At 40.3% G+C, this 26,343-nt stretch overlaps 1 protein-coding gene across 2 annotated transcripts in view; it reads left to right on the top strand.

The window, feature by feature from the left end:
- TSG101 (tumor susceptibility 101) overlaps positions 1-24,918 on the top strand; it is a 44,978-nt gene extending 20,060 nt beyond the window's left edge. The window contains exons 6-10 of one of the 2 annotated variants that reach the window (XM_047747436.1): positions 2,870-2,936; positions 7,139-7,230; positions 21,541-21,743; positions 23,152-23,391; positions 24,579-24,918. In XM_047747436.1, coding sequence (XP_047603392.1) covers positions 2,870-2,936; positions 7,139-7,230; positions 21,541-21,743; positions 23,152-23,391; positions 24,579-24,668 — 692 coding nt within the window. In that variant the 3' untranslated portion in view covers positions 24,669-24,918. The remainder of the gene's footprint in view (positions 1-2,869; positions 2,937-7,138; positions 7,231-21,540; positions 21,744-23,151; positions 23,392-24,578) is intronic. The other variant, XM_047747437.1, reaches the window with a different exon arrangement.
- Positions 24,919-26,343: the final 1,425 nt, after the last annotated feature.

Below are 26,343 nucleotides of genomic sequence, written 5' to 3'. Positions count from 1 at the left end.
TTTGATATTGACACTCGAAGGGCAGCATTCCAGAAAGAGACCACAGTAAAGAGATTATTTTTGCAGTTCAATCTTGTACTCACTGTTTAATCACATTAAAAAATCTATAGCTGAGGGCGCCTGGGTGGCTCAGTGGGTTAAAGCCTCTGCTTTCGGCTCAGGTCATGATCCCAGGGTCCTGGGATCGAGCCCCACATCGGGTTCCCTGCTCAGCGGGGAGCCTGCTTCCCTCTCTCTCTGCCTGCCTCTCTGCCTACTTGTGATCTCTGTCAAATAAATAAAATCTTAAAAAAAAAAAAATCTATAGCTGATTTAAGTAAATTACTACCAGAGACCAATTTATTATCCTTCAATTCCAGTTTTAATGTTTTATACATTTAAACAGTATCAGTTACTAGTAGGTATGAGTGTAAAGAGATAGAAGTCTAAATTTCATTCACCCACACACACACCAAGGAATAGCCCAGAAATTTGTATATATACTTTTTTTTTTTTTAAGATTTTATTTGGCAGAGAGAGACACAGTGAGAGAGGGAACACAAGTAGGGGGAGTGGGAGAGGGAGAAGCAGGCTTCTCACTGAGCAGGGAGCTGATGTGGGGCTCAATCCCAGGACCCCGGGATCATGACCCAATCCAAAGTCAGTCGCTTAATGGCTGAGCCACCCAGGCGCCCCAGTATATATACTTATATGAAGATTATCTTCTAGTTCAGAAATTATATACTTCTATTGTTATTTTTATCATTACTCAAGGCACTTCTTGATCTGTTTTAGCATGACTTTGAACTAGCAGTGCGTCATATTAAAAAAATGTAATGGCCAGACCTCATTTTTTGACAACTGACAGTAATGGTCAACATTTATTGATTTGTAGCTGTGAGATACAGCTAAGCATTTGTTATTCATTCTTATTTGATCCTTATTAATAGCCCCATATGTTACGTGTATTTGTATCCCATTTTATTCTGGCTCTAAAATTACTTTACCTCATTTTCTTCCTTGATAGTCTTGGTTCCAAACAACATTTGTTGTTTATAAGAATTAAAATTTGAAGGCTTTGGTGGAATTAGTATCTTTTCAGAACCTTAGAAAAGAAAATTGCGTCTGATTACAAAAATTTGGTGTATGGTTATGATTGCTCATAAACATGAAGTGGTAGTTTATGTGTACAGTGAAAAACTAGCGTGGGAGAGAGGGGTAGTAACTGACCATGTATGTTGCTAACACTTAATAGTAGCCTTGTGTTTTTGATGTTCTTAAAGATCAACTGTGCTTTGCCCAGGAGGAAAAAAATGTCTTATGGATTCAGCAATTTAGACATTTGGGGATGTTTTTTCCCTTTCTGAAATAGCATTGAACATCATCTTAGCTTCACATTACTTAAGAAAAAATTTACTTATAACATCTGTAGTTCATCTTAACAGGGAGACTGTAAACACTGATACTTGGAGATGTATGCTCAGCCACTCTGGTAAATATTTCTGAGGCCCTCGGTCAGATCCCAGGGTGTATTTCTTCTACCCACTTATATTCTGTGCTTTAAAAATTCATTTCTTGAAGCCTCCACCTCTCTTGCCATCTAAGCCTTTATATACCATACCTCGACTAGATCATTTTTACTTACCCCCACCTCCTAGGTTTAGATTGGCTGCCTCCTATATGAGTATATATATATATATTTATGTATTACTCTGTACTTCTCGTGTCATAACACATAGCACTCTGTATTATTACTCTTCCTTGCTTTTCTCCTCCACCAGACCGTGAGCAACTTGAAGCCAGGAATTCTTTCTATTTTTAATCAGATTCCTGGTGCTGGCTACATAGAAGCACTGGAATATTTATTGATTGGATTAGGAGCTAATTCATCATTGTATTCAGTGAGAAAAATTTCACTGAGAATAAACTGATTCTCAGACAAGTCATTTCCAATTAAAGTCAAAACTCTCTTTTTCTTCCTCTGTTGATTAACCTCCTGGCACCACTGACCAGTTCAAGGTCTTTAGTGTTCTAAAAAATATATAAACCATTCTTATTTATTATTTATTTATTTATTTATTTTAAAGATTTTATTTATTTATTTGTCAGAGAGAGCGAGGGAGAGAGAGCAAGCACAGGCAGACAGAATGGCAGGCAGAGGCAGAGGGAGAAGCAGGCTCCCTGACGAGCAAGGAGCCCGATGCGGGACTCGATCCCAGGACGCTGGGATCATGACCTGAGCCGAAGGCAGCTGCTTAACCAACTGAGCCACCCAGGCGTCCCTATATAAACCATTCTTTAAGCTTGCTTGATTTGAACCTTTTTCCCCTCTTACTTCCAAGCTTTGTTTTTAACCAGCCTAGCTGAACATAAGTTTTGAAAGGATTTCTTGTAGTAATTTGAAGTCTTTTAAATCCTCATTCAAGCCAACAAAACCACCTGTGCAAACTGGTCAATGATGGGTCAACAAGAAATATCAAAAGATTTTGTAGATAGAATAAAGAGGGCGCTTTCTAAGAAGCTGACCTTGGACCAGAGGAGGGCAGAATTACCTTCCTTAAATTCCAGTTGAACCAGCTGCTGTGTCAGGTTACAGACTCAGCGTGCAGAGAGCTGACCAGGTGGACCTGTTTGCCGGTTATTCCTTGTTGGGATTGTCATGTGTATTGTTATGCCTCATAGTTGATGCTTTGAGAATTTTCTGATTTGAAGATACTGCTTGCAGTGAAGAACTAATGTGGATGCAGTGTTTGTTTTGTTTTGGTGCTGAGATTTGAATTCTTTACATGTATGAAATTTTGCCATGGTTTGACCATGATAAATGTCTTACTGGATAGCCTATATATCAGGACTATGCATACTATTTTAAAATGTTAAAAATTATTTTTAGCTTCCTATATCCCAGGCATGCCAAGTGGAATCTCTGCATATCCATCTGGATATCCTCCCAATCCCAGGTAATGAAAAATCTTTTGAATAATTATATTAGAAATTCTGTTAGATCTAGAATTGAAATAATGGGTGCTAACTAGAGCACTAAAGTAAATGTAGTTGCAATCTAATGGAAGGTAAGACTTGGTTTATTGGTGAAATTTTATAGTATATATATAATTCCAAAGGAATTTTTCCCATTTTAGAGAAATGTAGCTTCATTTTTTTTTAATTAACATATAATGTATTATTTGTTTCAGGGGTGGTACAGGTAGCTTCATTCTATTTACAAAGAAGGAAGGAGTGAAATAATGACAATGATCTTGATTGGTTTTGGACTTTGAAATCCTTTCTTGCTCTGCTTCCCTTTTAATAACTTTATATATTTAGTGTAGATAGCTGAAAGGCTAATAGAATACTAATTAAAATGAATTTGACCAACAAGAAAAATAATTTAATACCTTTTTTTTTCTTGGAGAGGGAGAGAATCTTAAGTAGGCTTCACGTCCAGCACGGAGTCCAATGTGGGATTTGATATCATAACCTGAGCCAAAATCAAGAGTTGGACACTAAACCAACTCAGCCACCCACGTGCCCCTATATTTTAATACCCTTTAAAAAAAACTTAATTTTTTCATAAATTACAAGGAATGGATTAATGGCTCACATGATGGGGTCACATTTAGTTCACTAAATGAACTAAACTATTCATTTAGTTCATAGACGGCATATACTACCAACCTCTGTTAATCATTTGATAATACCATAACTCAGGTAGGTTAAATTAATCGTGAGATCAATCTATGAGTAAGACACATTAGAAAATCAATGAGAAATAATTATTGACCCATGTTTCAATTGTGTAGTTTCAGTGGTAATCTAGAGCTACTAGTTGACTTAAAATGCAAGATGGCATGTACTGGTGTCCAGATGAGATTTCTGGCTCCTTTAACTATTAACAAGAAATTTTTTTCACCCTGCTAACTCATTATAGCTTCATATAACCCTCACAGATAAATATAGCCAGATTTCCTGAACACCTGATGTGTGTACATGTATAATATACAGGATCCTATAAGTTAAATTTAGCAGTCTTACTTATTTCTGGATCTTTCTTAATTGCAGAGACTTGCTGTATAGGAAGCATTCTGTCATGTTAGGTAAGCAGAGACTAGATGAATATCTGTCAGAGACGATAAAGAAAGACTCCTATATGATTGTAATTTATAAACAGGCGATAAGTTTTAGATTTCTTGAGGCACTTGTTTTTCTGCTAAGTTCTAGAAATGGAATCTTCTTGTCTGAAGCCTTGAAATTACAAGCCTTTACAATGAGTAGTTGGTAGTAAGAAGGAACTTTGGACATAGGAAATGGTTGTTGGAAGTACAGTAAGGAAATGGACTTCTGAACAATAAAGCCATTTCAAAGAAATTCGTAGATAAAAATGAAGCTGGAAAATATTGACAAAACTCTAAACCTTATTCACTTAGGTAACCATAAAAGTGTCTTTTATGAGGTTATTTGTAAGAAATTCCTTCTTGAGACAGATATTTTCCAGAATCTGATGTCTTTTTTTCCTTTGAAATGTAACTTTAAATATCAAAATGTAAGTAATATGCCAGTGAGTTGTTAAGGGTAACTGTATTCAAACTGCCATCTGTATCTTTCTGTATATAAAAGGTTTTGGCAGAAGAGCTTCAGAACCTCTTTCTCTTCTCCCTTTGTCCTAAAGGAGAATTAATAAATCAGTGACTCAAGAAGAATCTTTATCTTAAAACAATGAATATGAGAGTCTTTATTCTTGCTCTAGAAAGTTGGACTAGATGATCTCTAAGTTCTCTTCCAAATCTTAAGATCTTTTGAAAGTTTAATTTAGCACCTGCAGTGTGTATACAAGAAAGCTAAGAGGTATGTCAAGAATGGTTGTTCCATTTGGGTCTGTGTACTAGCATGCATGTAGTAAGATACTAGGAACCAGTTCCTAGTATCAGAAAAGACAGACAATGGTAAGTGCTATGATAAATAGAACTTCAGAAGGGAGGTGACTTCTGTGGCGGCGGGAGTTCAGCAATAGCTTCATAAATGAAAGACCGGGTTTACGTGGAGGACCTTGAAGAAGGAAATTCAGTGTTTAGAGATGGAGGGAGCAGCAAAGAGTTATAACATCCTGTGATGGAGGGGATACTTTCCAGTTCTCAAGGCCAGCCCCCTCATCTTATGTTAAGCAAAGTGTGAAAGCCTCCAAAAGCCCCAGGAAGAATAAGGAAACACTCTAAGGAGCTTGAAGAATGTGGGGTTACGAGTAAAGGAATTAAAGAGAGTAAAGGTGCAACTTCATGGATATTACACATCTCCCAGAACTTTCCCTCATCTCCTCTAGCTGATAGCGATTTTCCATTCTGTATCTTCTGAATTTTTACTTAGCATTTCTTATTTCCTTGGTCCTGTCAGGATTGCTTACTAGGATCTTGCCGTTTTGATAGCATCTTGAGGAAGAAACAGATTCATCATACCTTAGCTCCTACCTCAAGCACTTAGAAACAGTGCCTTAAATATAATAATTATTATATTTGAAGGAGTACATAAAGAAAAAGGAACATAAGAGTGTTGGAAAATTCTTTTTAAATACGTCATTTTCAAAGGACTCTTCAGTATGAAAAAGATGTGCTACATAGAACAAGTTGTTTAATAGTACACAAAGATAGAAAATAGTACCACTCAGTTCTTTACTCAAGAAAAATTATTAACCCTGAACCTAGAGAATAACTATGAAGAAGAAATTGAGCAAACTAGAGACAAGGGAGTTCTTGGAAGTTAATGTCTATAGGCCTAGAAAAGGTTTATACTAGGTTACTGAAAAGTATAGCAATATGATCATAGATTATCTTTAAAGGGGTATGCAAAATGGGAGTAACCCCAGGAAAAAAGAGCACGTTTATCCCAGTTTCAAAACCGCAAATACTGTTTCCTGGCACCATGGTAGCAGTGTTACCAAAGAGACCAGAAACAAAAGCAGCGTTTGGTAGCCTTTGGCATGTATCTGCTAAGAACAGAAATGCCTGCTGTTTTTTTCTTTGATTTTGCTTTTATATTGAAGATGAGAGAGTATTATGATTACGTCAAGTCTTCAACAAGCTCTACAAAATTTTTTTGTTGGGGATAAGTGGTAAAGTGTGAGCTGCTAGTACAAATAGTAGAGTCTTTGAGTCACTACAGTGGAAAGACATTACTGACTCACAGTTCAGAGCTCTTGACCCAAGACTCTGAACTGGCTGGGTTTCAGTAATTTTAATGGACTTGTACAGGCATATTGATCAGAATTGCCAATGTCATAGACCTGACAACTAATCCAGATAATATTGTTCAACTAACAAGTAACTAGTGATCATCTTGTTTTACTTTTCTTCTCCATTGTAAGGGAAATACTTCCAAACTAGTGAGCATTCAGAAGAAAGTTGTTAAACCTGAAAATCATGTCCTGTCAATAATGGTTGAAGGAATTTAAAAGATTTCACCTAAAGAAGAGATTAGAAGACTGATGTTCGAAGTCTTCTACTATTCAAGTGGTTTTCCAGAATGCAAACTTAGGACCATTAGGTGGAAGTTCAGTCAAAATGCTATTTAGTGTTCAATAGAGAAAGATGACCATTTGTCAGGGATATTGTTAATGATATTTATAAAACTGTTAGATAACAGATTGGAGGAGAATACGTACAAGGAAAATTCCTTTTGACGCTGATAGGAATACATGAATGAGACAAACTACCCATAGAGTGAGAAGAAAATCTTTAAAACTATTTAAAGGGGAGAATTTTCAAATTAGGTACTCTCAAAGGATGTCAGTGAACCATAGGTAAAAATTGAAGAACATAATTTCCTGATATGTTCATTAACCAGAATGGAAAAGTTCTCTCACAAACTGTGGTTGCTTCCAGTTCTGATGCTGTTCGGCTGCCCTTAGAAATACACTAGTTGTTTTTTTCTTCTCCCAGTGAAGACAACCATCAAATAAACAGGGCCAAGCAAGAGTATTTTGACCATTTACTTAAGAGTGAATCCAGTGTCATTAATGGAACTTCTTCTAGAACTTTGCTTGAATAGACACCTGGAGCTCTAAAAGTCCTTAACTGATAAAACAGCAGGTCAGGTTAACTTCCTGAATGGGGTTCTTGAAGGTACTCTAGCCCTGAGTCATCTTAACATTGAATGGGTTTTGTTTTTTTTTCAGCGGTTACCCAGGCTGCCCTTTCCCACCTGGTGGTCAGTATCCTGCCACAACAAGTTCTCAGTACCCTTCCCAGCCTCCCGTGGCCACTGTCGGTAAGTACCCTTCAAAACGGTCTTTCTCCCATAAGGAAAGTCAGAGGCTCCTGTTGTGAAAAGTGCCTTTCATTTTCACATGTGAGATGTCAGAATATTCTTCCTTGTTACGGAGAACTCTTTTTTTTTTTTTTTTCTAAAGATTTTATTTATTTATTTGACAGAGATCACAAGTAGGCAGAGAGGCAGACAGAGGGAGAGGGAGAGGAAGCAGGCTCCCCGCTGAGCAGAGAGCCCGATTCGGGGCTCTATCCCAGGACCCTGGGATCATGACCTGAGCTGAAGGCAGAGGCTTTAACCCACTGAGCCACCCAGGCGCCCCATTACGGAGAACTCTTAATGGTCAATGTCCTATAATCCAAAACTTGAAGTAGGTGATTTATCATTATATAAATGAGCCTTCTATCAGGGCATACAAAGAAATGATTGATTCTTCAGTCTTTCCTGGGTCACATATTTTTATTGATGAACTCTGTATGTGTTGAACTGTTAACAGGCACTTAGATTTCCATAGCCTGGTTATATGTAAAAACACATGAACATCTTTAGGAGAAAGAAAGCACGACTACGGGGTCTGTTGCACATAATTATGGGCCAGTAGGTGTTGCTGTTTAGTGTTGCTTATTAGAGTGCCTGAAGTATCATTTTCTTCAGCTGAGAAAATAGAAACAATATAAGAATTTGTACAGGTCCCCCCCCCCCCCCCCCCCCGCTGCATGCCTGTCTGCCACCACTGTACCATCATACCTGCCTTCTCCCATAGGCCAGTTATCTTTGCTTTTGTCTACAAGATCTCATCCTCTCTCCCTCACTCGGGGGCCAGTCATTTCACCATTTCTTCCCTCCCATCATCAGTTTCTGTTCTCTACTGGATTGCTTCTCATCGACACACAAAAAAATATGCCCTAAACTAACCTTAAAAATTCCTCCTCTCAATTCCACTTTCTCACCGCTGTTCCATTTCTTCATTCCCGTCTGCAAGGAGAACTCCTTGACAAATTATCCATACTCCATCTTCAATTCCTCTTCTCTCTTTCTCTTATGAAGTCCTCCATTTGGGATTTCCTTCATACCATCCCACCAAAACTGCTTCTGTCAAGGTCACTAATGATTTTTACAAGGTTAAATCCAACAGGTAATTACTCTTCTCCACTTACTTGGCCTGTCAGTAGCATTTGACACAGTTATTTGTCCTTAGCATTCTCTGTACTCATTCTCCTGGTGATTTCCACCAATCTTAGCTTTAAATACCATTTCTATGCCCACAGTTCTCAAATTTATACTTCCAGCCTATACTTTTTTCCTGAGCTCCAGATCCTTAGAGCACCTGCCTTAATATCTCCATGTGGATATTTAATAGATCTTAAGCCCAACGTGACCAGAATTAAACGCTGAATCTTTCTACACAGCTTCCCCATCTCCACTGATATCTACTCATCAGTACTCTGAACTTTGGCATCGTCCTTGATTCCTCATCAGGAGCCTACTATCATCAAAATACATCTAGAATCTGATCATAACCAGTGTGAATCCAAGTCATTACATTGTCTCTCATCTGATTTATTCCAGAAGCCTCCCAAAAGGTTTCTGTGTCTGTCCTTTGCCCCTATACTTTGTTTTATTTATTTTTATTCTTTTTTTATATACTCTGTTTTTTTTTTAAGATTTTATTTATTTATTTGACAGAAATCACAAGTAAGCAGAGAGGCAGGCAGAGAGGAGGAAGCAGGCTCCCTGCTGAGCAGAAAGCCCGATGTGGGGCTCGAACCCAGGACCTGGGATCATGACCTGAGCTGAAGGCAGCGGCTTAACCCACTGAGCCACTCAGGCGCCCCTATATACTCTGTTTTAAACACAGCCTCCAGAGAATCCTATTAAAACATAAATAGGGATGCCTGGGTGGCTTAGTTGTTGAACATCTGCCTTCTGCTGAGGTCAAGATCGCATGGTCCTGGAATGGAGCTCTGCATCAGGATCCCTGCTGAGCCTGCTTTTCCTCTCCCTCTACCTGCTGCTCCCCCTGCTTGTGCTCTCTTTCTGTCAAATAAATAAATAAAAACTTAAAAAAAAAAAAAAGGCATAAATAATGTTACTCCTGTGCTCAGAACCTGGCAGTGTCCCCATTTCACTCAGAATTCAATCCAGACTTCTTAGGCCTGGAAGGCCCTCCATGATCCTGCTTTCTTCCCCTGTTATTTCTCTGACCTCATTCTCTACTACTCTTCTGTCTTAGGAAATCCACTTCCTGTTTCCTTTGCAAGCAGTAGGCATGCTTGACTAATCAACTACCACCAACAACCCCTGCCCCCAACCCGCTAACATGCAGAACAGTGCTTTATATATAGAAGTTCCTCAATAAATATTTTGCTGAGTTCCTAAATGAATGTAGGAGCTTGTGAAGTTCATCTTTCTGTTATATTTCCTGATAAATTATAACCATCCCAAGATCTGATGTAAGTACCGTCCCCCCTAAAAGAATTTTCTAATGCTGTTCTTGCCATTGATACAGCCTAGTTATTGAGGTTCTAGCGGCATGGTTTTAATTTATTAAAATGTTCTCAAAGTGACTACATAAAGGTATGAAGCGTTTTATAGCTTAAACTAGATTATTTCCACATATCCAGAAAACAGGATGTAGGGAAAATAGTGCACTTAAAATCACATCTAATGTTTATGTTTTTCGAACAGATTACCAAAGAAATTTATATATTTTTTTCAAGAGTACTTTCTTAGGCTAGAAACATTTTATGATAATCTTGGCTATCCTTTAATATGTATTGTTCTCTTCGTTGTTTGCCTCCTTGATTTTTTTCATCGTTCTGGTAGTACATTGTGCACAGTGCTGTTGGACTTCAAAACTCATACAGGAAAACAGAACCATAAAAGTATTTGGATGTTAGAGTACACAACTAGTCAGTATTTCCTCAGTATATCTGTGGTCACCAGAATTTGTGCTAGTCTGTGTACTACTGAGGCCATGAGAGAGAATGTATTAATCTCCTTGTGCTTTGTATAACTTGATAGTTTCACTGCATAGGTTTTGATTTTATTGTATAAAACAAGCACCTGACTGAAAGCATCATTAACATAGGTCTTTTTTTTTTTTTAAGATTTTATTTATTTATTTATTTATTTATTTATTTATTTATTTATTTGTCAGAGAGAGAGAGAGAGAGAATGCACAAGCAGGCAGAGTGGCAGGCAGAGGCGGAGAGGGAAGCAGGTTCCCTGCGGAGCAAGGAGCCCAATGTGGTACTCTTTCCCAGGACCGTAGGATCATGGCCTGAATTGAAGGCAGCAGCTTAACCGACTGAGCCACCCAGGCATCCCAGCACAGGTCTTTTTATTATGGACTTGGATGTCTGTTCAAATGTTGGTATTTAACCATCCCAACAGCACTGAAGTAAAAGAACTGTTTAAAAATGAATTAATAGAGGGCTCATGGGTGGCTTAGCTGCTTGAGTATCTGGCTCTTGGTTTTTGGCTCAGGTCAGGGTCTCATGGTTCTTAAGAGCTCCGCAGTAGGCTCCTTACTCAGCGGGGAGTCTGCCTAAAGATTCTCTCCCTCTGCCCCTCCCCACGACTCACAGAAGTGTGTGCTCTCTCTCAAAAAATAAATCTTTAAAAATAAACGAATGGAGATTGCATTCTTTTTTTTTTTTTAAGATTTTATTTATTTATTTATTTGACAGAGATCACAAGTAGGCAGAGAGGCAGGCAGAGAGAGAGAGAAGCAGACTCCCCACTGAGTGGAGAGCCCAATTCGGAGCTTGATCCCATGACCCTGGGATCATGACCTGAGCCGAAGGCAGCGGCTTAACCCACTGAGCCACCCAGGCACCCCTGGAGATTGCATTCTTTATAGCAACCTCTTCTGACAAAAGTATTGAAGGAGGGACGCCTGGGTGGCTCAGTTGGTTAAGCAGCTGCCTTCGGCTCAGGTCATGATCCCAGCGTCCTGGGATCGAGTCCCGCATCGGGCTCCTTGCTCGTCAGGGAGCCTGCTTCTCCCTCTGCCTCTGCCTGCCATTCTGTCTGCCTGTGCTCGCTCTCTCTCCCTCGCTCTCTCTCTGACAAATAAATAAATAAATAAATATCTTTAAAAAAAAAAAAAAAAGTATTGAAGGAGGAGGGGGATGTATGCAGCTCCTGGAACTTAAAATAGCAGGTTTTATTTCTTTTTAATTTTTTTTAAAGATTTTATTTACTTATTTGACAGAGACACACAGCGAGAAAGGGAACACAAGCAGAGGGAGTGGGAGAGGGAGAAGCCAGGCTTCCTGCTGAGCAGGGATCCAGTGTGGGCCTTAATCCCAGAACCCTGGGACCCTTACCTGAGCCAAATGTAGCCACTTAACGACTGAGCCACCCAGGTGCCCCAAGGGTTTAAACGACATTTAAAAGAAAACCAGAATTTGTTTTGTCATTTCATTTTATAGCTTTTTTATTAGATAGCTTCCCACCTAACCTGACCTAAAGTCAGTCTTGTGAGATTGGAGCTCACTGAGAGCACTAAGCAGTGAAGACAGCTATGAAATAATGAAAAATCTGCCGATGGTGCTTCATCAGGTCTGGACAAATGTAGTGATATCTTAATAGTGTTTGTTTTATGTAAGGGAAGAAAAAGCTGTGGCTGTGATCTATAACTCAAATTTTTCCTAGAAGTCCTTGTAAGACCAGGTGTATTTTTTGTGTATCGTCTTTGTAACTATCAAAAACATTTTCTACTAGAAGATCACTAGGAAAAGATGTGGAATTTGGAAACCTTCCGTAGATTTTCTGTCCATCCAAAGCTTGTCTGTCAACAAAGGCATCAGAAGGAAGATAAATTTTTCTTGATAACAGGGTAAAAGTTAAATTTTTAAAAACTTAAATTTCTGTTTCTTTGGATTAGAATATATTTCTTTTTTTTTTAAAGATTTTATTTATTTATTTATGTGACAGACAGAGATCACATAATAGGCAGAGAAGCAGGCAGAGAGAGAGAGAGGGTAAGCAGGCTCCCTGCTGAGCAGAGAGCCTGATGTGGGGCTCGATCCCAAGACCCTGAGATCATGACCTGAGCTGAAGGCAGAGGCTTTAACCCACTGAGCCACCCAGGTGCCCCTAGAATATATTTCTTAAGAGTGAAACACTTTTATTAGGACAAGGCATATAATTTTCACCAAGTTGGCATTGACAAAACTATAAGAGAACCTGGACTCTGATTTTAAAGGTTTAAAATGACTTCCGCCAAGTTGAGGACAGTATTAATACTTGTTCATGTTTTCTTAATAGCAGATGCCAGAAGAAAGCCAAAGTAGGTATGGATGTGTAGTCATTTGTATGTGTTGTGGGCTGACAGATGGGTACTCAAGAGAACCTTTAGTCCACAACTGGGCATTTCAGTGGACAACGCCAGACTCCACTGGAAAGGGAAGGGTGGCATGTTGTGAGATCCACTGAGACCCACTGGAGTCATGCATGGCGCCATCTGCCAGATGCTGCCTGTGGTGCATCTGGGTGGCATTGATTTGGAGATGATGAAGTTGTTAGATATTATAATCTGGATTAAGAAGGGATTGAAGGCTATCAAGCAGATGTTCAAGAATGTTACTATAGTTGGTCCACTGTAGTCCTCTGAACAGTGTGATGCCACTCAATGAAACCTTCCCATGTTATGAATTTGCATGTGAAGTCAGTGAGCTAATTGGCTCCTTCATGAAGTTTATCAGAGGGTGTATTATCAGCCCTACTTCTTTGTGCCAGAATCTCCAGGTTTATTTCCTCTCAGTGGAGTCCTTTTATCAGAGAGTGATTACAGATATCTTCAACCCTGGTTTACTTAGTGTTTTGAAACTTTGAGGAGAGAAATGAACAAAATGAGATGCTTCTGACCTAATGCTTGACCCAGAATAGGATCTCTTCTTTGGACACTTTGGATCTGTTGTTAAGATTTTCATCCTTGAGGAGTGCCTGGGTGGCTCAGTTGGTTATGTGTCTGCCTTCAGCTCAGGTCATGATTCCAGAGTCCTGGGGTCGAGCCCCAAGTCAGGCTCCCTGCTCAGTGGTGAGTCTTTTTCTCCCTCTCCCCCTCTACCTGCTTGTGCGCTCATCTCTCTCTCTCTCTCAAATAAAATCTTTAAAAAATTCTCATCCTTGAAAGGAATCACGTAGCTAATTCACATTTCGCGAAAGGGTTCCTTGAAATTGAATTAACTGTGAAGGGGTAGGTGTGTCTTTGCGATCGTAAGTCATTAACATTTACTGTATTCAAAAGGAAACCCACTTCCACTTTCCAAATCGGAATTTTTTTTATTTTATTTTATTTTTTTTTTTGCGCTTTGGCACTTCTCCACAATCTGTTTTTTGGTTTTATTTTTGTTTGTTTTGTTTTGTTTTAAGATTTTATTATTTTTTTTTAAAGATTTTATTTATTTATTTGACAGAGATCACAAGTAGGCAGAGAGGCAGGCAGAGAGAGAGAGGAGGAAGCAGGCTCCCCGCTGAGCAGGGAGCCCGACGTGGGGCTCAATCCCAGGACCCTGAGATCATGACCTGAGCCGAAGGCAGAGGCTTTAACCCACTGAGACACCCAGGTGCCCCGATTTTATTTATTTATTTGACAGAGATCACAAGCAGGCAGAGAGAGTGGGGGTGGGGGAGAGCAGGCTCTCTGCAGGGCTCAATCCCAGGACCCTGAGATCATGACCTGAGCCAAAGGCAAAGTCTTAACCCACTGAGCCACCCAGGCGCCCCTCTTCTCCATAGTCTTTCACACACTTCCTTTGGGAATACTTGCTTATTTTCAGGGTAAGGTCGTATTTTCTTACCATCTGGGCAGTCAGGGCTTGCTAAGGGTTGCTGTGCTAAATGTTTAAAGCGTTTTCTGCCACAGAACTCCAAAACAATATATTTTGAAAGCTTAAAGAAAAAAGCCTTTAGGTAATTTAACACTGAATTTAAATTTTTTTTTTTTTTAGTTACTATACGAAGGGTATGAGAAGTTGATTGGTTTGGCTTCCTGGGGTTTTTCCAATAGGATACTTCCAACATTATAGGTTCTTAAATTGTTCTCTTTCACAAAATAATTTTTTTTTTAACAAAATAATTTTAAGGAATGACTTCAATTCTGACCCATCTTTTTAAGGATGGAATTTTACTGTCCTTCAAATTAATTGGCCTTTGTGCTTATGCCTGCTAGTAGCCTCTCTCACTTTTTATGATAATTGAATGATTATGTAGCACTGACTTTTTTGAAGTAGATCCTACTTTGGTATCCTGTCTTTTTAAAATTTTCATTTATTTATTTACTTGAGAGAGAGAGCGAGGGTGAGCAGAGGGAGAGGGACAAGCAGACTCCGTGCTGAGCACAGAGCCCAAATGTGGGGCTTGATCTGAGGATCCTGAGACAAAACCAAGAGTCAAATACCCAACTGAGCCACACAGGCACCCCTGGTATCCTATTTTAATGAGGTTCATACCTACTTACCTCTACTTTTGAAAACCTGAATTTTTATTTAAACTAATATAAACCTTTCCTTGTGGTTTGTGTTTATTTTTAAGAAACATAAACCTGCTGATGGTTTTCTTTAAGTACACTCTTTCTTACTGATGATAAGTATAGAAACTTCTAAAGCTTGAATAAAGAATATTGCTCTATAGTGTTTAAAAGATAAATTGAGGTACCCTGATTTCTTTGGAAGAAAAGTTCCACAGTCCATACACAGGTTGGTGATAGTATTAGAAGTGTACATATTCATAGACTATAAAAGCCTTTTTAAGCAGCTTAATGAATTTGCCAGGCTTGCATTTAATGGCATGAATCAGAATGCCTTTATTAATATAGTTATTTGAATATTCCTCCTAATTCAGAGATTGACCAATTTTTTGTGTGTTTCTATTATAAAAGGAAATAAGGTGGGCTTGATCCTATTTCTGAGTGGTAGTAAATTACTGTTCGGGATTGCTTGGGCCCCATAGTTTGATCTGTAGCACAGATGTCAAACCAAAGACCGTTACATGGATCTGAGCAAGTAACTTCCAGAAGTAAAAATGCTGAGCAAGTGATTGACTTTTGCTGGTTATAAGGAGAGTTTGGAGGGGCGCCTGGGTGGCTCAGTGGGTTAAAGCCTCTGCCTTCGGCTCAGGTCATGATCCCGGGGTCCTGGGATCAAGCCCCGCATCGGGCTCTCTGGTCAGCAGGGAGCCTGCTTCCCTCTCTCTCTCTCTCTGCCTGCCTCTCTGCCTACTTGTGATCTCCGTCTGTCAAATAAATAAAATCTTAAAAAAAAAGGCGGGGGGGTTTGGAAAAGTTACTTTCGGTCAGACAGAAATAAGAGAAAGACAACTACCCTATGATGTCACTTACATGTAAAATCTAAAAAATAAATAAACTGAACAATAGATAAGCAAGCCAAGCTCACAGATACAGAGAACAGAGTGGTGGTTGCCAGAGGGCAGGGGTTGGAGGGTGAGAGAGATGGATAAATTGTTCTCATTTTGGGTTTTTTTTTTTTTAAGATTTTATTTATTTATTTGACAGAGAGCGAATATCATAAGTAGGCAGAGAGGCAGGCAGAGAGAGAGAGGGAAGCAGGCTCCCTGCTGAGCAGAGAGCCCGATGCGGGGCTCAATGCCAGGACGCTGAGAGCATGACCTGAGCCAAAGGCAGAGTCTCAACCCACTGAGACACCCAGGTGCCCCTCGTTTTTGGTTTAAATAGTTTTTAAAGGTCACTGTTCAGTTATCTTGTACTTTGGGACTACCTTGGATTTTCTAATATAAATGACATTTTTGAGTTACATGAAACTGATCATTCAATAAGTACTATTAAGAGATAAATAAAACTGTCTTAAGTGTTTAGTTTAAATCAGGTAGGTGGTCTATACTGGTGCATTTTGAAGACATGGGCCTAAATTATTTGTTGAATTATCAGGTCCATTGGGTAGTATATTGGTTTCTTCGTAATAGAAAAAAAAAATTTTTTTTTTAAATTCTGTTTTAGTTCCTAAAAAAATTTAGTTCCAGTTCAGTAACTGGATCCTACCTAACATTTCAGTGAGGTCTTGCTTAGGACTGTTTCTCAAAATCTTTGTTACCCTTTCATTGCTGCTCATCTGGGATTGTAGAAGGGCACGTCTGAAATCTGACTCTGCATGGGTAAAGGTCAGTGTGTGGGGACTTGAGGTATGGCCGTTTGCCACAAACTCTACTTAATCTAAGGCTTGTTATAGTGGGTATAAAGAAAATTAAAATTTCTCTTTGAGGGCAAGAAAATTTTTTTTGTTTGAAAGGTGATCAAGGAGATGAGAATCTCCCACCAATCATTTTTCTTATTTGTGTTAAACAATCCCTTAAAGTGTCAAGGTTTATCGAATTTTGAATTTTAATAGGTTTTCTTTTTTGGCATTCATATTCCAGATCTTAACTAAAATTTTCTTCTTTTTACAAAGTAGGTGAACCTAATATGTTCAAATACACTGCTTAATAAGGTCTTTGTGTGGCAGAGGAAAGGACAAGGTCTAATCTTGGCACTCCCACCCTCCTCAGGTGAACTGTGACCTTTATGTAAAGCCAGGCAACAACAGCTGCCTCAGCTTGGTTCCCATTTTGAGTGTTAGTGGCTTTAGCTGGAGACTTATTTGGATGGCCTTATTTGGTGCTGTATGATAGTGTTTGCTTTAACATATTTCCTAAGAGAAACAATATAAATTCCAGAATTAAATATGTGTTTTTAAAAAGAAATTTGAAAACTTCACATCAGTGTAAGTTGATCCATTTTAAGGTAATAATTTTAACAAAACTTAATGTGTTTTTGTGTGAAAAATCCAGACTAGTTATAAGAATATGCTTAATCCTTTATTATTTCGAATAACTCTACACAGATAAATGGAACACTTTAATTGCTGCATATGATTAACCACAGAACTCTGCTGCCTTGAAGGGACAGGTGTTGAAAAGAATGTTGAGAAACAAAAAATGAGTAAAATACTTAATATTGCAGATTTTAACACTCACTACTTCCATTAACTCAAATAATTCTGCCTGAACAGCTATCACAGTTCAGTGCCAAGCCCTTCAGAAGTCAAATTCTTTACAGATACTGTTCCTGTCCCCAAAAAGACAGCCACATTTTTACCAGGAAATGTTACCAAGAGTTCAGTCTCTTTGACTTGGTTTGGTTTGCCATTTTTGCCAGGGAGGCACAACAAATTCAAAAATGTAGGGAAAAGGCTAATTGTATTCAAATCTGAAAAAAATGTCATTGAAACAACTTAATACAGGTGGAATAAACATTAAATTGTTTCTGTAACACCCTACCCCTTTTGATAAGCAAACCAAACTTTCTAACCTATTCTCTGTTGCAAGGAAAACAAAAACTCAGAGTGTAGGATCCCCAGTTCCTGGTTTGTAACCCGAGCAGTGGCCCTGCCCAGGTTTAGGTAAGTGCTTGCCTCCTTTTCCAGTGATCCAAGTTGCCTGGATCTGGAAACTGATATCAGGCCAGAAGTTTTTGGCAGACCCTAATCTTTTAAAAATACACCTTTGTCTTTTTTGTACTAGGGTATTTTTTTAAAGTTCAAAGAATGTTTTTAAACTGATAAATTTAGTAAGAACTATTAGTGGAAATTAATTAGGGATAATAAGGAAACATCACTAGTGGAGATTAGCCTTAACCATATTTGATGGTAGAGAGAAGATGGAATCTGATATTTAAGAATATTAAACTATTTTTGTTAGTTAGAATGACTTAAGAATTTGTTAAGAGCTAGAGCTGGCTATGGAAAAAAGCACGATCATTTGGCAGGTAATTAGCCCACCCTGGTCATTTACAAGGCCTTCAGGAAGTTTTTGCATTTCATAGGTTCTGATTAGTATAACTGCAGTGTTGCAGCAAATGTATACCATAATTTTGGGGATGCGGTTGGGTGTGGGAACAAGGCCAGCAGGTAGAAGTTGACAGTAGCTAGTAGAAAAGCAAGATCACAGATGGATTACAGCAGTGTTTCTTAACCTTTCTTTCTTCATCTTCCTCCTCAGGAGCCTTTTTAGACCTTTTTTTTCTTTCCCTCCCATGAACTGTTAATACCGTAGATTATACTGTATATCTGCTGTTAATACTATAGATTATACTGTATATCTGTTTACATATATCTGCACTCTGTACATAAAAAGAACAAGATTTTTTCACTTCCTAAGAGCAAGTTTCCATCCCCTGAGAGGAGCAGTATTATCCTCCTTGAGAATGTGCATGGATTAGAGTAATGTTGGATAAGACTGGCCTTGAACTCAGGAAGAAAGAACTAGAGAGAATAGAGTTTCGAAGATTATCCAAGGTTTGGGGCTAGGAAGAGAAATGAAAGAAAGCAAGCCAAGAGCAGAGTAGAAAAAGCAAGACACTGTGTTTAGACGAATCAGAGTAGGAAGAACAGATGTAAGCTTAAAAGCAGCTGGTCTTTCAGAAGGATCTAGAGGTTGTCTTCCTGAGAAAGGGAGGGTAGTACTTTTGAACTGGTGAGGAGTCAGACCATAGTTAAAGGAGTTAGGATTCTTGTTCCAAAGGAGAATGGGAGAAAAGAGTGGGAAACTCCCATCTGGTGGTTTCAGTCCTTCAAAGATGTCCTGAGGGTTTTTGCCTTGTGGGTAGAAGGCAAAAGGAGGCTAGGGCTTTAAGAAAGAGTCAGAAGGATTGAGGCCTTGGGTAAGGTGAGGCCTTTGGAGGTAGGAGGCTTGGTGGTCTGATAGAATGTGAGAGAGGCCACCTTGGTGGACCGCCTGTATGCTCTTAAGAGATAGATCGGCAAGAAGTCCGGGCCAAGGCCAGGTATTCCCAGGAAACAGGAGTAAGAGAAAGGGAGGTCAAGGGGACGAGAAGGAATGAAAGGAGATCTTGGTAATTGGGGAAGGTTTCTAGAATCATCCTGGTCTCTGTAGGGGGGGATGTGAATAAAGAGGTGGTCAGACAGGAAAACCGCGAGAAAAATTAGGGGCATGAGCCTGGAGATGGTGCAGTAGTTGGGAAATCGATGAGAACACTTGGGAAAGGTTAGATATTAAGAGGCCAGAGATGTGAAAAATAAGACCTCAGTTTTCATAGGGGAAATGTGGTTGCCCTCTGGCTTTACCATTCTGAATTCCAAAGCACAAGTTAACCTGAAAGAGTTAATACTTTTGCTTTTCAGAAATACGAAATAAGCTGAAATACTTTCTAAAATCAGAAATGAGGGACGCCTGGGTGGCTCAGTTGGTTAAGCAGCTGCCTTCGGCTCAGGTCATGATCCCAGCGTCCTGGGATCGAGTCCCACATCGGGCTCCTTGCTCAGCGGGGAGCCTGCTTCTCCCTCTGCCTCTGCCTGCCGCTCTGTCTGCCTGTGCTCGCTCTCTCTCCCTCTCTCTCTCTGACAAATAAAAAATCTTAAAAAAAAAAATAAAATAAATAGTATAAAATCAGAAATGAATTTGAGAAAGAACATACCTTATAGATTTGATTGTTAATAATAAAATAGGAGGTATCAATTACTTCTCTGTGAACCGTGTAGGATGAATACTGTCTGAGCTCTCTTTGGCAAAAGTTTTCTAGCAGGAAAGAGGGAGGCCCTCGTAGGGAGAAATTAGTGCACACAGGAGGTCTGACTGGGCTGTCACTGTGTGCATGCAGTGTCCTCAGGACAGATGGATGAAGGACTCTCTTCAGGAAAATCTGCCCACAGGAGACATTATCTGCACTCATTTTCACTTGCAAGAAGAAAACCTAAGTCAGGGGGAAGAAATAAACCAGTTCTTCTGTGGTGGAAGTAAGAGAGAAGAAAAAAGCCGAACTGTTTGGACTTAGACTCTTCCTTTCAAAACCTATGAAACCAGAGAGAATGCCACTGTGTCCCGCTGTCATTTACAGAAAGCCAGAAAAGCATTCAGGGTAACCTGGTATAAACCAGCTTCTGCAAGAAGACAAATTTACTAACTAAAAAGTGGAATTTTTAATCAGTAATGGCAAGAACTGGGAGCAGACAGGACACCAAAGAGCAGGTGCGGGGCTGGCTGCGTGGGACAGGCTGCCTGTTTTTGGGAAAGCTCGATTGCATTCGAAAAGCGGTGTGCTTTTTTGGTACAGGGACCAGGCCTGTGATGGATGGGAACGTGGATGTAAGAGTTTGGATACATTAGACTAAGGGGTTGTTTTGCGGTTTTTTTCACTCTGTTGCGTATAACTCTGTGTCGCTAGGATAAAATTTTCAGCACAAAGTGGACGTGATACTCTGTATTCATTTTTTAATCATTATAGGCAGTGACAGATGAATATAATTGCCCACATGGTATTCTATCATCAAGCATAATTGAAAATCAAAATACCACGTACGCATTTGCTGAATTAGGACCCTAATTGAAGAACACTGATCGTCATAAAGAGTATCCATCCTTCTGTCATTGCGAGGAACTTTTGAAGAAAATATCGGAGAGATTGGGGCGCCTGGGTGGCTCAGTGGGTTAAAGCCTCTGCCTTCGGCTCAGGTCATGATCCCGGGGTCCTGGGATCGAGCCCCGCATCAGGCTCTCTGCTCGGCAGGGAGCCTGCTTCCTCCTCTCTCTCTGCCTGCCTCTCTGCCTACTTGTGATTTCTGTCAAATAAAATATTAAAAAAAAAAGAAAAGAAAATATCGGAGGGATAAGTTTATTTGATCTGAAATATGCAAGGAAATTCTGGAAGACACTGATGGAGAAGGGATGTTTTGAAGAGAATAGTAAAGAATCTGAGAATACACAGAATTTTATCCGCTGTTGAATTTTCTATACATCACTCTCTTGCTTACCTGTTCATTCCTGTTCTTTGGGTAAAGGGTAATGGAGTAAAAGTCTTGTACAAGGGAAGCTGTATTAACCTTACGCCGCGGAAACTGACTGTGCTCAGTCCTCTTGCTGGCCTCTGCAGTAGGTTCCCGTCTCCCTTAGCTTAGCCAACCAGAGAATGCACTTGACGTGAATCAGATGTTTTTCTTTTGTATAAATTTGTCCCATTTGTTGGAGATCGGGGAATAGTTGTAATCTGTAGGGACATAGCCCCTGTTTTTTTGAGAGAATAGCTGATTATTTCAGCTGTCAGAGAAGGTGGGTAAATACGGATTCATAGTAATCTCTCGCAGGGAAAGTATTTCTGAAGCAACTCAGATTTTAATGTTATTTTTGATGAATTATAACATTTACTGGAAAATTTCTCTTTCCTCCCACTTTGAAAGTGTCAACTCACTTTGTCCTGTTTTCTAAAGGTTCCTGTGAAAGGAATAGAAAGTGCTTGGGAAATTAAGCCAGTGGTTTCTGCCATTTCCCCTGCAGGTCCCAGTCGGGACGGCACCATCAGCGAGGACACCATCCGAGCCTCTCTCATCTCAGCAGTCAGTGACAAGCTGAGATGGCGGATGAAGGAGGAAATGGATCGTGCCCAGGCAGAGCTCAATGCCTTGAAACGAACAGAGGAAGACCTGAAAAAAGGTCATCAGAAACTGGAAGAGATGGTTACCCGTTTAGATCAAGAAGTAGTAAGTAACTCATTGAATAGTTGCAAAATTTTAGATGTCTGCCCCTCATTTACCCTGCACATTGTGGGTTTTGTAAGAGTTCAGAAAATTATACGTGCCTTTAAGCTTTTGAATATAGTGTCTCTGTGGCTTCGTTAGAAGAGGAGCCTGTGTTTGCAGCTTGGTCTTTAGGAGGTAGAGGGTATTTAGAACATCTCTCCGTTCGCCAGCTTCACTCTGAGGGCTGCGGCTTGACTCAAGGAAGCGTTGTTTCATGCTTGATGTCACCAGACAGTAGCCAGGAGATAACAGATTGAGAGACTTCCACGCCCTGATGAAGGTCTACAGACCATGGCTACAGACTTAGGGGTCAGTTCTTTTTTGTTTCCGGATGTTTGAACTATATTGAAAGCATCTTCAGCGAGCCCTCCTACCTCCATCATCTAGGGTATATGCAGGCTTTCGCTCTTCAGCTTCCTCGAACTTTTATCAGACTGCTGTGCCATGTGACTTGTTTGTTCAGTGATGAAGTAGAGGCCTACTGGCATGACAGAAGTGCCAGCTTCCTTTGCCACTTTCATTCCCACGAAGGAGAATTTATTCCAGCAGATGTGTCTGAGGGCTCCGGGGACAGTGGTTTGTGTGTGCGCATTAGTTCTGCAAAATGGTTCTAGTGTGTAAAGTCAGCCTCACAGTAGTAGCCTGAGACTTTAAAAGTTCAGGAAAGTGGGGCGCCTGGGTGCCTCAGTGGGTTAAAGCCTCTGCCTTCGGCTCAGGTCCTGATCCCAGGGTCCTGGGATCGAGCCCCGCATCGGGTTCTCTGCTCAGCAGGGAGCCTGCTTCCTCCTCTCTCTCTGCCTGCTTCTCTGCCTACTTGTGATCTGTCAAATAAATAAATAAAATCTTTAAAAAAAAAAAAAAGTTCAGGAAAGTGACACCACTACAATTCCCAGCCTGCACCTGCCACCTACAGTAGCTCATAACTGAAGTTCAGCTGTTTGGGGTTCTGTGGATTGAGCTGTTTAGACAGGGGAAAGTTAGCCCTCTGTAGCATGGCCCACTGGCTTGGAAGAAAGACCACTTTTATGATTTTCATGTAAGGAACCTCCTGCTGTAAGGTATCTTGTCTGATGGCTTAGTTTGCAAGATCATTTGTCACTGAGAAGTGATGAGCTTATCACTGCCCCTGGAAGTGCTTAGTTCAGGGTGTTTTCAACATTATTCTGTTCTCACTCAGCATCTTCCATCACCCTTTTCCTCTACCTTTGGCCAGTATGTTATTTCAAACATTCACCTCAACCGTGAGTTGTTTAAGTATTGCTTTGTTATTTTGCGGGTCTGTTTCTATAAAGTGGAGTTACAGAGTTTAGACCAGAGAGTTATGTACAGTTAATATGAAATCATCATGCTTGGACTGTTTCGTTTTCAGGCTGAGGTTGACAAAAACATAGAACTTTTGAGAAAGAAGGATGAAGAACTCAGTTCTGCTCTGGAGAAAATGGAAAATCAGTCTGAAAACAATGATATTGATGAAGTTATCATTCCCACAGCCCCACTATACAAACAGATCCTAAATCTGTATGCAGAGGAAAATGCTATCGAAGACACTATCTTTTACCTGGGAGAAGCCTTGAGGCGGGGAGTAATAGATCTGGATGTTTTCTTAAAGGTATGTCTTCCTCAGTCTGCTTTCCAGGATCTCAGAACTCATGTTTTAAAAGAGGCACTGACCTTGAAAGCCACAAACCAGAGGGTTTCTCTGTAGGGGAAGTTAAAATTCCTTGTGTTTCCAAAGAGAGCCAGTGAGATCTGTGGCTGTGAGCAGCATCTTCTTACCTGCCCAGGGCTGAGGATCCATCTGGGAGGGGAAGAAAGGTGGACTAGTGGCCACAGTCCCCACCCCCCAGGCAGTAGGAAGCGGAACGTAGTTCTTCTCTCGTACTGCTATACCTGGGTGGGTCTGGAGGAACAGTCAGATTTCCATTGGTTCTTTCTGGTCAGACACCACCTCAGTTAAGATTGCTGACTGCCACCCCCGTTTGAGATTTTGGTTTTTTCCTATTAATTTTGTTAGAATTGCATAATTTTAGACCCGTTTTCCTAGATCAAACAGCCCTGCAAAGGCTGCCCTTTGCAGGCTGCCCTGCTTGCACCAGAGCCCTTTGGCGTGAAGGTTGTTGAGGCTTATTACTGTCACAGAGACGTGAAGATCCAGGGAGCCAGTACTCTCTGTTGGGTCACGAAGAGCGGTTTTAGGACTAATGGCGGCAGCCCTTTGGATATTTGATCCAGCTGCTGCTGCCGCTTCAGTAAACGTGCAAGGCTGGTCGCCTGGTGCACGCACACGAATGTCTGGTGTAAGTCAGACCCCACACTCCCTTTCTGTACACTGTCCCCTGCTTGGGTGCCACAGCTTAGGGAAAGGTGCACCCAGAGAGGGCAGAGAGACGAGCTGTTGCTGGACATGGGACGAAAGCTGGCTTATGCTGCTCATCCCCAGCTTTTTGACAACTGGGGATAATCGTAGTTATCGACATTTTATGTAACTTTTGATAGGATCGTAGATCAAGTTCCCCTGATGTCTTGGTTATCTTAAGATGTAGTTCAGACTCCTGAGCCAGACCCTGTAAGGTCATGCTGTTCCCTGTAACGTAATCCTTTATAGGGTCTCAGAAGGTAACTCTCCTTAACACAGCCTGCCAGCATCGATCTAGTGAGTTTAAAAACCCCCATATAATGAAGTTCTGGTTGCAAAGGAAGGTTGCTAATTAGATCCCATCTAGGTTACAGACTGTCTGATACTTCATGTGTGGGTCAAATCCATTCTAAACTGTTGAAACTTTTTCCCCCTCCCAGCATGTACGTCTTCTGTCCCGTAAACAGTTCCAGCTGAGGGCACTAATGCAAAAAGCAAGAAAGACTGCGGGGCTCAGTGACCTCTACTGACTTCCCTGCTATCAGCCGGAGATTGAGCTCTTCTTAAAGCGTTCTTTCCTTCTCTTTCTTTCTCTTATCAGTAGGTGCCCAGAATAAGTTATTGCAGTTTATCATTCAAGTGTAAAATATTTTGAATCAATAATATATTTTCTGTTTTCTTTTGGTAAAGACTGGCTTTTATTAATGCACTTTCTATCCTCTGTAAACTTTTTGTGCTGAATGTTGGGACTGACTATGCTAAATAAAATTTGTTGCATAACTTTTCTCTTTATTGAACATTTAGGAAACATTAAATCTTATTAAGAAGCCCGGTTTTTGATTTTGCAAACAAAGCAAAATATCAGGTTAAAAATTCGCATTATTTGTTCTGCAACATATAAAGTAAACTGTTTCGTATGGGACATACCACATGGAAATCTAAATACCTGCGTGACTTTCTGTGGCAGGCCCTGCGTGGGGCCCTCCTCTACCAGCCCTTGCCAAGATTTGTTACCTTTCTAGGCTTCACTTAATCACAACTGTTTCCATCAAGATGGAAGGAACAGAGTGGCAACTGCCAAGCTGTACACCTGAGAATTTACGTTAATTGGGCAAGACGGGCTGGCCACAGCCAAGTAGGAGGGGTAGAGTGCCTCCCCACTTTTAGGGGTATTTGAAGCCAGTCTTCCTGGTGAGTTTGTGACCACCCCGTGAGCTCTGTTTCATGCAGAGCTCAACTAAGTAGAACAGAATTTTCTGTCAAATGAGATAGAAAATTCATGAGGTTACAAAGAAAAGAACAGAACAACTTAAGATATTACAAGATATTTAGGAAGCCAGACAGCCTACTCTATACTTCTTCCAAGAAAAGAATGCCCACCTTGGTCTCCATCATCACTGAAGGATTCATACAGTTTAGATCGTCTATAAAGATTATCAGAACAGCGGTACCTGGCTAAGTTGGTGGAGAATGCAACTCTTGATCTTGGGTTGTGAATTCAGGTCCCATGCTGGGCGTAGAGATTACTTAAAAAAAATTATCAGAACAAAAGCTAGCAAGGTCAAATCAAGGTTTAATTTAGGATTGGAACTACCATTTAGTTATTTTTGTGTATACATCCATTTTTACATTGTAGATAAAGTTACAACTTTTTTTTATAAACATATAATGTATTTTTAGCCCCTGGGGTACAGGTCTGTGAATCGCCAGGTTTACACACTTCACAGCATTCACCATAGCACATACCCTCCCCAGTGTCCATAACCCGACCACTCTCCCCCCAGCAACCCTCAGTTTGTTTTGTGAGATTGTCTCTTATGGTTTGTCTCCCTCCCGATCCCATCTTGTTTCATTTATTCTTCTCCTACCCCCCAAACCCCCCACATTGCATCCCAACTTCCTCATAATCAGGGAGATCATATGATAGTTGTCTTTCTCCGATTGACTCCTTTCGCTCAGCGTAATACCTGCTAGTTTCATCCACTTCATCGCAAATGGCAAGATTTCATTTCTTTTGATGGCTGCATAGTATTCCATTATACACATACACACACACCACATCTTTATCCATTCATCTGTTGATGGACATCTAGGTTCTTTCCATAGTTTGGCTATTGTGAACATTGCTGGTATTAAACATTCGGGTGCACGTGCCCCTTCTGATCACTACGTTTGTATCTTTAGGGTAAATACCCAGTAGTGCAA

The sequence above is a fragment of the Lutra lutra genome, chromosome 10, assembly GCF_902655055.1.
Source record: "Lutra lutra chromosome 10, mLutLut1.2, whole genome shotgun sequence".
Classification (NCBI taxonomy): domain Eukaryota; kingdom Metazoa; phylum Chordata; class Mammalia; order Carnivora; family Mustelidae; genus Lutra; species Lutra lutra.
The sequence above is the reverse complement of the archived record's forward strand: the minus strand, read 5'-3'. Positions and strand labels throughout refer to the sequence as shown.